Source organism: Cyanistes caeruleus, chromosome 5, assembly GCF_971803275.1.
Source record: "Cyanistes caeruleus chromosome 5, bCyaCae1.hap1.1, whole genome shotgun sequence".
Lineage (NCBI taxonomy): Eukaryota > Metazoa > Chordata > Aves > Passeriformes > Paridae > Cyanistes > Cyanistes caeruleus.
The window spans coordinates 53393900-53405939 of record NC_141705.1 but is presented as its reverse complement, the minus strand read 5'-3'; the positions used below and the strand labels follow the sequence as shown (position 1 = coordinate 53405939).

The 12040-nt window shown below is 41.5% G+C and overlaps 1 protein-coding gene across 12 annotated transcripts in view; it reads right to left on the bottom strand.

Annotated features, from left to right (window-relative positions):
- FAM13A (family with sequence similarity 13 member A) overlaps positions 1–12040 on the bottom strand; it is a 118225-nt gene that overhangs the window by 68671 nt on the left and 37514 nt on the right. For all 12 annotated transcript variants that reach the window (XM_086888670.1, XM_086888671.1, XM_086888673.1 and 9 more), the window contains one exon: positions 2340–2512. In XM_086888670.1, coding sequence (XP_086744796.1) covers positions 2340–2512 — 173 coding nt within the window. The remainder of the gene's footprint in view (positions 1–2339; positions 2513–12040) is intronic.

The window sequence follows — 12040 nt, the reverse complement described above, 5'->3', positions numbered from 1 at the left end:
TGGTAATTACAAATAATTAATGATAACATTTGTTTTAGAACTGTAAGTACCTTGTGCCTTGTGACACAAAACCCCCCAACAAGAATAGCAGTGTGTTTGCAAAGCACTTTGTAATCTAGGTCAGATGCCAGAGTCCTGCTGGAAAAGATGAAAACTCCTAATAATAGCCTTGCACTGAAATAACACCAGGTAATACTTCATTGTGGGCTAAAATTACATGGGAGTGGCACAAGGCTGCCAAAAAACCATGTTTAAAATGACTCCTGATATATCAGAGCACTACACTGATGCCAGGGAATCAAGGTTTGTGCCTGTTGCACAGACAGGTGTCCCCCAAGCATGTTAAGTCTGCTAGACACCTCTCTCTGCTCTTCCCCTAGTCTGGAGCCTTCTCTCCATCCCATCCTACCCAACAACCTGAAGCTGGGAAGCAAACAGCAAACACAACCTACTCCTCCTTCAGCAGCAGCAGTAGATCACTGACAAAACAGTACCAGAAGCAAACGGCAGCAGAGATATACAACGCAATTAGGTAAGTATGTACAGGAATGTGACAGGACAGAAAACTAGGGCATTCTTCAACAAAATGGGATTTCAAGAGTATTAATTTCTACACTTAATTAATTTCCCAGATAAAATCAGAGATGCAGACATCTTTCAACCCAAGGCCTGAGCATGAAGTTCAGGCCTCTGCCTAGTTACAAACACGTTTCATTTGGTACTTAATGTCCTGTGCCAGCACTGTCCCAGCTGTCCCCTACTTCAACAGTACTCTTCTAAGCAATTACACATTGACAGGAAAGCAGGATTCCCTACAGCAAATAACTACATTGTTTGGGGACTGCTCTCCCAAAAGAAAGGCACTTTGTTGGGGTACTTCATGAAGTACATCAGCCACACGCACCTTCCCAGACACGAGACCTGGCAGTTCTTGATTTCAACCCTTGGGCACTTCATTTCCCTTTACACCTTGGAACACATAGCAGAGTACAGGCACACTCTCTGCCAGGCTCCAGCATATCAACACAGAAGGCTGGAACTTCCGCCACAGCCCCACCTGCCTGGCCTTGTCTAGCTGCTAGAACTGTGTTGCCTTCTCCAATTTGCCAGCTGACCTGCTCTGATCATTGATTTCTAACTCATCCCAGTCAAAAGCAGCTGGATTAATGAAGCCATGTAAGCAAACTTGATGTGTTCTGGCTGCAGAAATTTTTGGGGAAGCTTGGGAAGAGTGAAGCACACAGCTAACATAGCTAAAAGTTAAAGAGCATGTGTGCCTGCCAAGAGCTAGAAACCAAATTCAACATCTATGCTTCACCACCACTACTATGAATCAACATCTGGTGTTAGTGCATAATTCGCTAACTTGTCTCATAAATTGAGTGCTGTCTGTCTGCACTGGTGCTGAGAATAGCACACAGCTCCTGCTTACACAGAGAAGTCGCTCAGTTGCGTGTCTGGCAGCACTGCCTCTGCTTTGTGCTCCTCGTTGGTATGCTGGGACACTGCAGTGTTCTGCTCCATGACACGTGAATAGCGTTATTTCCCACATCAGGCAAATTCCAAATTTCGGTGGCACACTGCAATTTCCCACAGTAACCTGAATCCCTCATGTGCTGCCCTTGACACAAGAGGAGAGCGAACAGCAGACTCAATCCAATATCCTGAGAATAATGAAAAGGCCCAACCTGATGTGCAGGGAAGGATTTACAAGAAAGCAAAATGCCCATCAATTGTTCACTTAACAGATTGCTGGACAATATGCCAGCAATCAAAACTCAAAATACTCTTTTAGATACTTTTGTAGATGCTTTAAACTGATAGACTCTCATAGAGAAATTCAGAAAGATACTTGTATAGATACTCTACACATACTCTTCTATTCTTGTCTGAGTGGAGCAGTACTATCAGTAGCATTATTCTTGGCAGAAAGAGAAAACCCTTCAAAAACCCCTTCCTTTTTGAATTTGAGAGCTAGAATAAAGCCAACTGTCTGTTAAGAATTAAACTGGGCAGATCAAGTACACTTGATTATTCAAAGGAGACACGTTTTGGTTGCATCTTGTGCTCGGTGTAATTCCCGTGTAATTGCCTGATTGTAGATCAGACCTGTCCACCTGCACTCTTTAACCAAGTAAGCTACCTTCATATGCTTGAAAGTTTATGTTGGAAAGGCTAACCAAAGCACACAGCTGGCTTTGGAGTGTATGCATTCAACAGGAAAACACACATTAATTTATCTTACACCCCAGTATCCTGTGTAAGTGTTCAAAGTGCCCAGAACCAGAGGTGCAGGTACAAAACAAAGAAAGAGACAAAGACAAAAAAAGAACACTAACCTGGAGAAAAACACATCATTGTTAATGAAGGAGATTTCATCTGTTAAGTCCATCTCCTTTCCACATGAACCACTGTCTGTTAATCGGAGGCTGACTTGAGATACTCCATCTGACTGGCCTGGTTGTGGCAATCGGCACATTTGGCTGGATTGTTCCGTTGGGAGATCGGTCATCTACAGAAGCAAGGAGAGAGAAAATTTAAATGTGAAAGGAAGAGAGGCCAGAAGAGCCCTTTCAGGTAATCTGTAACTGAAAGACATTCTGTACCAGTGTACAAGCAGCAAAGGTGACAAGGTGCAAAACAGTACTACAAAACACATATAAATCAAACAGTCAGCTTGATAAAGAGTATTTAAAGAAAAATAAAGGCATGTCTATTGAAAGAGCAGGGGCAAGGAAAAAATTGAGAAAGATAAATGAAATAAATACTTATTTCCTGTATCACAGCAGACAGACTAAAAAAGTTTGCACTGAATTTGCTTCTTGACACTGCTGGAGAAACAGATGCTAACAGCAATTATTATAGCCTTCTCAACCCTCTTCTCACCCTTTTTAATGACAACTGATACCAACACGTGCCCTAAGAATGCTTAGGAGAGAAGAACAAGTTTGGAGTTCTGCCCCTCATTTTAACAGCAAACATTGAACCTAACCTTTGTGATTATGTACAGTTTTCTCTTGTGTTCCCTTCTGGTTTTAGCCTTTGCCAGGATCCTACAGCTGGGAGTTTCGTAACTTTGTTACACATTGATTAAAATTGATTGAAAAGTACTTCTATTTTAGGTATGGTGACATAATCCTTCCCTTAGTTTTGAATTATGAGAATTTGCCTGCAACTGTTCCTTAACCACCTTCCCCAAACCAATCTTGATTTTATACTACTTCAGTAGTGGTCTCTAATCAGACAGAAAAACATGAGTTTATATAGTCTCTCATTTTAAAGAAGTCACACTCATGTGTTTGATAATTTTTGCTACTTTTCTCTACAGCTTTTCACCTGCTATGAAGTCCTTTCTAAAATGTGGTCAGAACTGCATGTGGCATTATATATGAAGACAGATTTAATGGTGGCTTCTCATGAAAATCTAACTTTTTATTGTTTTCATGATTACTTAATTTGGAACTCATCAGTACACATATTTATATAATCTGTGGACATAGCACATAATGATGGAAACTCAATAATCAGTTTTTCACCCAATAAAGAGTAAATTAGAGGCATTCTGAAAGTCCTTGTAGCCAGCTTTTAGTTTTTCCTACCTTGAATACTTTCCTATTAGGAGTACATTGAGTATTTTCTATGTCATTATGGAAGCAGTTAAATAGCACAGATTCCAATGAAGATCCTTAAGGGACTTAGCAGAAAACCATTCTCCACCAATAAACCAATCTTATCTTTTTACTGCTTTCTAGTTATTAATCCATAAAAAGTCCTTCCTTCTGATCACAAGCTATCTTAGCTTCTTTAGAAACCATTGACAATCCCATGAAAACCAAAAATTCAAGTGTACTATACTGACTATACCTATGCACATGTTCACAGGCTCTTCTGCAACAATTTTTTCTCCAAAGAAATAATGCTGGTGCCTTCTAATGACTTTAATTATCCATTTGTTTCTCAGTTCTGCTGCCTGCTGTAGTTACAAATCTGCTGGACAGTAGATCAAAATTTCTGAACTCCTTTTCATACCCCGCTTACCCTAAAGGTTTTTTGTAAAATTTATTTTATTTATGTTTCTAGTACTTCATTCTACTCACAGCTGCTTTAAAATGTTTTGTGAGTGTTGAAAAGTTTCATGGGACAGAAGGTTGCTTCTTACTGAGCTTTGTAGAGAACAAAACGATAAAATATGTATCAGCGCAAAGAGAAATCAGAGAGAGATATTGAGAAAGCTTCCCAGTTTCAGCCTCTGGACTGCTTCCTCTGAGTAAGATTCTGACTTTGCTGACATCAATGGGCATTTTACCTGAAGGCTGGATCTCATCTTTGGACCACTGCTGGTCCAGCAGCACTCTGTTAGCCCATCACCTGCAGCGGTCTCTGGCACTGGGCACATGGGCACCAGGCAGTGCCTCTCAGCTGGTACAAAACAGTGCTGTGATTTCAAAGGGGAAAACTGTGTCTGTGGGGAGGAGGGAAGACTGGAAGCTACACAATGGCAATGTTACAGGAGAAAATTACAACAGGAGGCAGCAGGGCCTGGGGTCTGGAGGCACTGAAGAAGAGACCAGAACCCAACTGGCAACAAACTCCTTTCAAGTACATGTAGAGAGCAATAATGTCACCCCTCAACCTCTTCTCCAGGCTAAACAAGCTCAGCTCAAGAACATATGGCCTTCTGCATACTGAGATGCCTGATGTGGTGTGGCATCTGTCAGAGCAGCGTTTTGTCCCTGGCAAAATTTAACCACTAAACACACACACATCTATAAATCTTTGTAAATACATACAAAGCTTCACTTTGTAAGATGACACCAACAAATCCAAGGACAAGCCTAGAGAGTAGGCTTTGGCTGAAGAAAAAATAATTTGATTTTTGTTTCCTGAAAGTTTTTTCTCTGAAGATTAACCTCATATTGAATTTGATGAAGATCAGACTCAGCCTGAAGCAGGTATCTTGTGGGCTGTTACAGCATCGCTAAAGTCTGTGGCCACTGAAAGCATGGACTCTGCTGACATCTGCTACTCTATAATTTAAAGTACACCTTCATTCTCAGCCAAATACAAACAAAATAGCATCAGGTGCTAGTGACAATCAAAGGGACAAGAAAGGACAACAAAAACACCAAAGAACAGAAAACTACAAGGAAATATTACAACATACATCCTGCATTTGGCTGTCAAGTTTTGTTGTCTCAAAGTTCAGATACAAGGAACTATGCTTGCAGTTGTAACAGAAATTAGTCAGTTTTATGACTGGTATAAACATGCACCATAATGGGTGTTGAAGAAAGTGCAAGAAAACCTTTCACCTGGAGGCACAAGCTGACCAGTCAAGTGACATCATCCCACATAATTCCACCATCAAGATTCTTCATAACTGACTAGCTGCATCATAGGGATGTTTTGTCTCCCTGTGAGCTGTCAGAACCTCCTGGGTTCAAAGATCAAAGATGAATATTTTAAAGATCTGATGTGGTATGGTGAGTAATCTTTCTCTGTTCTTGAAGAACAGGAGTTCCTCCAGATGAGTCTGGAGAGCTCTGCGCATACGAGTCAACGTGGTATAAAGACAGATCCTTAGCAAAGGTCATCCTGCTTTTCTGAGTATCTCACTCATGTTCTCAAGTAGGAAAATGAAAAATTTCCAATATCTCAAGCTATGCATGAACGTGTCCAAATAATTGGACAATTCATACTCATTTGAGTTAAGAAATTATGATGCAGATCTTCTGGAAGAAACTAGGCATGAGTTTATATTTAATGTCATCATTGAAAGGATAATAAAGTTATTTCTATAAGGTAATCCTCAAAAAAACTCACCAGGTATTTAAAACATACACAGCACATTCTTTTGTTTAAAGGTGTATGAACATAGTACTCTTCCAGACAAGAGAAACCTCCCTCAAATATTTTCTTAATACACAAATGGAATTCTTACAGTTGTCCACCAAAGCAAAGAAGTCTGTATTACTTTTTGAAAGGCTCCATACTTTGTCACCCTAGTGCTTTTTCAACTTACAAGTTGTCTATATCAATACAAATATCCCATGGAACAGAAAAAGGTATGTTTCTTTGGAATAACACAGGCAACCCCAAGCAATGCATGGAAATTTGGAATGCCGTCTTCTTTTTCACTCTAGTCTCAATTTGGTTAGCTATCAGCACAAAGCTTTAAGGTCCATCTATCCACTCATCAGCATTACCTCTGCTTCGTGAAGGACTGAGAAAGGGAGAACATTAGCCAGCTGTAACTCATGCCTGACGGCTAATCAACCTGACTCAACCAGTTCTGCCCAGTCAAATGACCAGGGAATGAATGAGCCACCTGCCAAAGTCACCCACACTTGGTATCTGGCCACTGAAAACTCTTGAACAAAATATATCCCACTCACTCCATTCATACACAGAGCTCTCTACCAAAGTTAATGGTAATGACAATGACAATTATATCAGGCATTGTTTGGAGACACAGATTTTGTCAGAGGGTTTAGGTCATCCTGAATTGCCCCAGAGAATCTGTGGAAATTCCTGCTGAGACAGCAAATCCCTTCAAGTCATTCAATGAACAGACCAAGTATTTATGCTGTACTAGTGTTGTTCTCCAAAACTTCATACTGCAGGCAGTTCTCACACAACACCAGCTCCACCATCATTTCATCGCAGTAAAGGACTTCTGGGATGAATCTGGATAGCATAAATCTACTGCAGCTGTGAGTAGCAGATATATTTCAGGTCCAAAAGGCTTTCAAAGGCAGAGATAAATTTGCAGTGAGATTCTTCAGTTACATCCATCTTACAGTTCTTACATTATTCTCTCACTTTCTACTCCTATGCTCCTGCTGAAGGTGTGATTACATTACTGGCCATGGCACAGAATTTCTGTGTGTGAGGAAACAAGTGCCAAAGTCAGGGTTTGAATGTCAGAGAGGCTGTGGAACAACATAATCCAAACAAACCTGAATTATTCTGCCATTTTCCCCCATAACAGTAGAGCTAAAGGCAAGGGAAGAACTGCAGATGTTATCTGCTGGACTTTGCAAGGCCTTTGACACAGCCTCTACCACATCCTCCAAATCGCAGAGACATAGATTTGATGGATACACTGTTCAGTGGATGAGGATTGGCTGGGTGGTTGCATCCAGGGAGAAGTGGTCCAGGGTTCAATGTCCCAGTCCCAGACTGGTGACAAGTGGTGTCCCTCAGTACCGTTGTCTTTGGTAGGGCTGCTGTCTTACTTACAATGGGCTTATGCCCAAATGCTTCCCCAAAACATAGAGTCTATTCAGAAAATAATGAAATGTAAAAATGCCACTAAAACCCACCTTGATTCATCACTTCACCTACCACCTACAATATTGTTTTTAAAACCACATAGGCATATTATAGTTGTGAAGTTCTTCTCAAATTAAAGATGTCTCATCATCTCAAATTACTGACACTGGCAGACAAAGATCAATAGCTCTGTAATTGTTCCAAGTTTAGCAGGGTCAACACATACTTGAAAAATAATTCAGTTACCAACTCTCTTCCACACTCAAAACCAAACCTGAAGTCCTTCCTTGATTAACTGTCATACTGAAGCTATAAAGTCACGATAAATGTGGTCATCTTTACAATACGTGCAGCTACAATTGCCAAATTTGGATTTCTCTTACTCTCCTTGTATTTTTAGGCACTGGATGACTAAAACGCCTCCTCTGCACTCTGCTCTTCTCAGATATCAAAGTTATAAGTTTTATGAAACTCTGAAGTGCATGAATTTTTAAAGTTCACTGAAATTCCGATGTTTTATGCAAATTCACGTGTCTTAATGAGAACAAGACTCTTTGAAATCAAAGAGATGAGTACTATCATCCTTTAAACTACATCCCAGTCTTGCTTGTCCAACTTAATTTCCTTTTATGACATGGTAACCCATCTAGATGATCAAGGGAATCTTTTGGATTTCAGTAAAGCTTTCAATACTGTCTCTCACAGTATCCAGGACAAAATGTCCAGCACTCAGCTGGATAAACACATCATGGGATGGGTGAGCAACTGGCTCATCAGTTGGGCACAAAGGGTTACAGAGACTACAGGGTGACATCAGACTGGTGACTGGTCACAGGTGGCATCCCACAGGGCCCAATTTTAGGCTCTTGCTCTTCAACATCTTCATGAATTACTTAGTACACAGGACTTTAAGGGACACTAAATAAGTCTGTGGAGGACACTACATTGGGAGGAGTTATTCACTTCCCCTGCAGAGATACCTCAACAAATCAGAGGCCTAGGCAACCACCAACCATGCGAAGTTCAATCAGGGAAAGTGCCACATTCCACACCTGGGGTGGGGCAGTTCTGGATGTACAGAGAGAGTGGGGAATGAGATGATGGAAGGCAGTTCTGGATGTACAGAGAGAGTGGGGAATGAGATGCTGGAAGGCAGTTCTGGATGTACAGAGAGAGTGGGGAATGAGATGATGGAAGGCAGTTCTGGATGTACAGAGAGAGTGGGGAATGAGATGATGGAAGGCAGCACTGTGGAAAGAGGCCTGGGGGTCTCCTGGTCGATGGCAAGTTGAACATGGGTTAGCAGTGCCCTGGCAGCCAGGAGGGCCAACCTTGTCCTGGGGGACATCAGGCACAGAATTAGGGAGGGGACTGTCCCACTCTGCTCTGCACTGGGGCAGCCTCACATAGAGTTCTGGGGGTAGTTTAGGGAGCCACAATGTAAGAAAGGTATTAAAATATCAGAGTGTCCAAAGGAGGGCAATGAAGATGCCTCTTCCTTAAGACCAGAAGATGGTCTTAAGGGGAAGTTGTATGAGGAGTGACTGAGGTAATTTGGTCTGTTCACCCTGGAGGAGACCTCACTGCAGTTACAGCTTCTCATGAGGGGAAGAGGAGGGGAAGGCACACATCTTGTTTCTGTGGTCACCAGTGACAGGACCTGAGGGAATAGTCTGAAGTTGTGTCAGGGGACGTTTAGGTCGGGTGTTAGGAACAGGTTCTTCACCCAGAGGGTGGTTGGGCACTGGAACAGGATCCCCAGGGCAGTGGTCACAGCACCAAGCTCCTGACAGAGCTCAGGAAATGACACCACAGCCTCCATAATTGACCAAAGCCACAGTGAACAGCAGAACTGCTTAAATGCTTGAAAGTAAACACACACATTGCTAACACTGCTCGATTTTGGAGATAAGGAGCTAGCAAATGCTCTCAGAAAGCCTATGAAATTCAAGCACAGTTATGCAAATATGGCATTTCTAGCTCCAGAGGTAGTTTACTTGTCACTGGCTGTGAATCCCATAATTTTGTTTCAGTAAACTCTCAAGGTCAAAATCATGTCTCTTATAAACCAAAGCAAATTCAGTGAAAAAGCTCCAAATTTTCCCTGAAGGTTAAACATTAAAACTGTACACTCCAGAAAGATGTAACCTGAACCCAAAGCCATCCTGTTCTAAAGACATTCAAAATTAAGAAATCAACCCACTAGCAAAATTATCTTAGCCTATGACTCTCCATGAGAGACACACAATAGGAGGTTGTTGAAGTGAATCAGCAACACCTTAAGGCCCTTTTTCTGCAGGTCAGGCACATCTGCCTTAGGGAATTCCTTCAGCCTCCTGCCCTGTGCAGCTCTCCAGGCAGCTCTGTCAAAATGCTGCAAGCTTGCAGTGTGCATGGGATGTAGGCCAAAAAGCAACAGGATGTACAGGCATCAAGCCAGCAGATACAACCAGCTCCCAGCGATTGCCAACTGCTGCCTGGCATCTGTTTGCCAAAGGAAACGTAGTGCAGGCAATGTTCTGAACTGAACAGAGCTATATCCAGGCAGAGGAAAAAGTGGGATTGAGGTGAACTTTGCAAATCAGGGGTCCTAGGAATCTCAGCAAAAGGCAAGCTGACTTCCCCTGCTGGATTAAATAGGAAAAAAACCCCAACCTTAAATGCAAAACAAGCATGCATGACTTCACACTGGAGAGATATGACAGCCCATTGTCTTATCATCTCTGTGCAGCAACAAACTCTATGGCCTCTTGAGACACACAAAAAAATCCAGCCTTGGTCACAACCCTGAATGTGTCCCACAAGGATACTAGAAGTTATTCACATCCAAATCCTAGAGTTCTCACTACACTGCTGGGACACAGCTCCTCTTGGAGTAACTTCTGCCTTTTATCCACTTTGGACTCTCTTAGCTTGAACAGATGATTGAGAGTAAATTGCATTGAGGGTAAAAAGCAAAAATATGGCCAGATGATCACAGTCACAGGAGAAATACAGGAATGAACTTAGAAGGCTAACTATGGTGACAATTCCTGCTCTCACCTTCTCACAGGGCTGACTTTCTGCTCATGTCTGTATTCACCTGCCCATTCAGAATAATAGCAGAGCAAGAAAAATTATGCTAAGTTACTGTAGTTACAATGGGCATTATTTGGTATTTCAGTATATTCTTAAAATAATTGTCATCTCCAGTGAAGAAGTCCTAAAGCAAATTCTCTCTAACTCTCTGCTGTGCTGTTAAAGGGCAAATGTTAATGAGCCCATCAAAAGCCAGAGAACAAAGGTAAGTCAGTACAGTGCCCATTACATTCCATCATCCTTCCTGCTGGCCAACTGTTTGAGGTGTAAACAAGTAAGTGTCTGCCAAAGGATTTCTTCATTAGAAAAATGTGAAGCTGTGCCAAAATTCAGAGCTGTTCCACTGAAGTTCACGTAAGTAGGTTGGAAAGGTTAAAACAAGATGTTAAGAAACCTGTCTTTCTCCATGTATGGTGCTCCTCCTGCTCACAGCATGACAATTACACAGCCATGAAAGAATCTGCTGCCTAAAAGACACCGCTGGCACTGGTCTGAACTGTGCTATATCCCATAAAGTGCAGGCAGATCCTTCAAGGAAAACAGATTAGCTTTACCTCTGTATTCCTCCTGCCCTGCATTAACATATGGCCAACTCATTAACCAGGGAACCTGAACAACTGAAAAGATGACTGTAAAGGCTGACTCCAGCTCCCACTCTTCAATCCCTTTTCCTTCTCAGCAATGAGGAATTCTGTTTACAAACTCTGTAATAAAAGCAGGTTCAGGCCTTAGGAATTTTGAACAGAGGTGGAGCAGCACTCTTATACCAATAAACTGGCACTAAACATGCCCAAGCTCATTTTTATGGCCCTCTGAATCAACACTGGGTAATACAGATAAGCTGAGACTCCACTAGAAATTCCACTAGACCACATAACAATCCAACAACAGAAGGACAGGAACAATCCTGTTCTTGGATCATTCACCTCTGAACTAGAAAAGGAGTTAAAAATACATTCTGTACTCTAACAGAACCTTCAAGGTGATCTCATAGGTGTTTCCATCACCCATTTTTATGGCACCATATCTTCATTATAAGTACACCTCCAGTTGTAAGTACACCTCCAGTTGTAAGTACAAGTCATCACAGACAAATGACTCAAGTGAATCACCTAAGCGTGTTAGATCATACTCTTCTGTCAGCTGACAGCAAAAGTTAGAAATCAATGTTCCTGCAGTTAATGTAGAATCAGGCTTGCCACTGACTGAAAAGTATTAAGTGAGCATACAATAGTCAGAGATTTCAGGAATCATACAATAATTGCTTTTATTATGCTGATCAGAGATGAAAAATGAGACTAGAAGTGTATGAAATAAAAGCAGAAAAGCCTCTGTTAACAACACACTATTAACTGCTCCATCATGGATTCTGTAATTGCACATACAGATTCATGTGTTTCAGTATAGAAATGCATTTAATTTGCACAAAATAATATTTCCAAGGGAGCAGGAGATCCATATACTAGGAACACATCAAAATAACCTATTAAACATTAACCTCCAAAAGTCTGCTAAATGCAGGCTCTGGTAAGAGGTCTTAATTGCACTGGGTGGAATGCACAAAAATATATTTTTCTGATTCTCTTAGAAAAGATCTTATTTACAGTTCATTCCAACACTTGCAAATGTCCTGCCCCTTCCCTACTGTCCTTCAATTCATGTTGGTTTTTACAAGGCAAACATTACT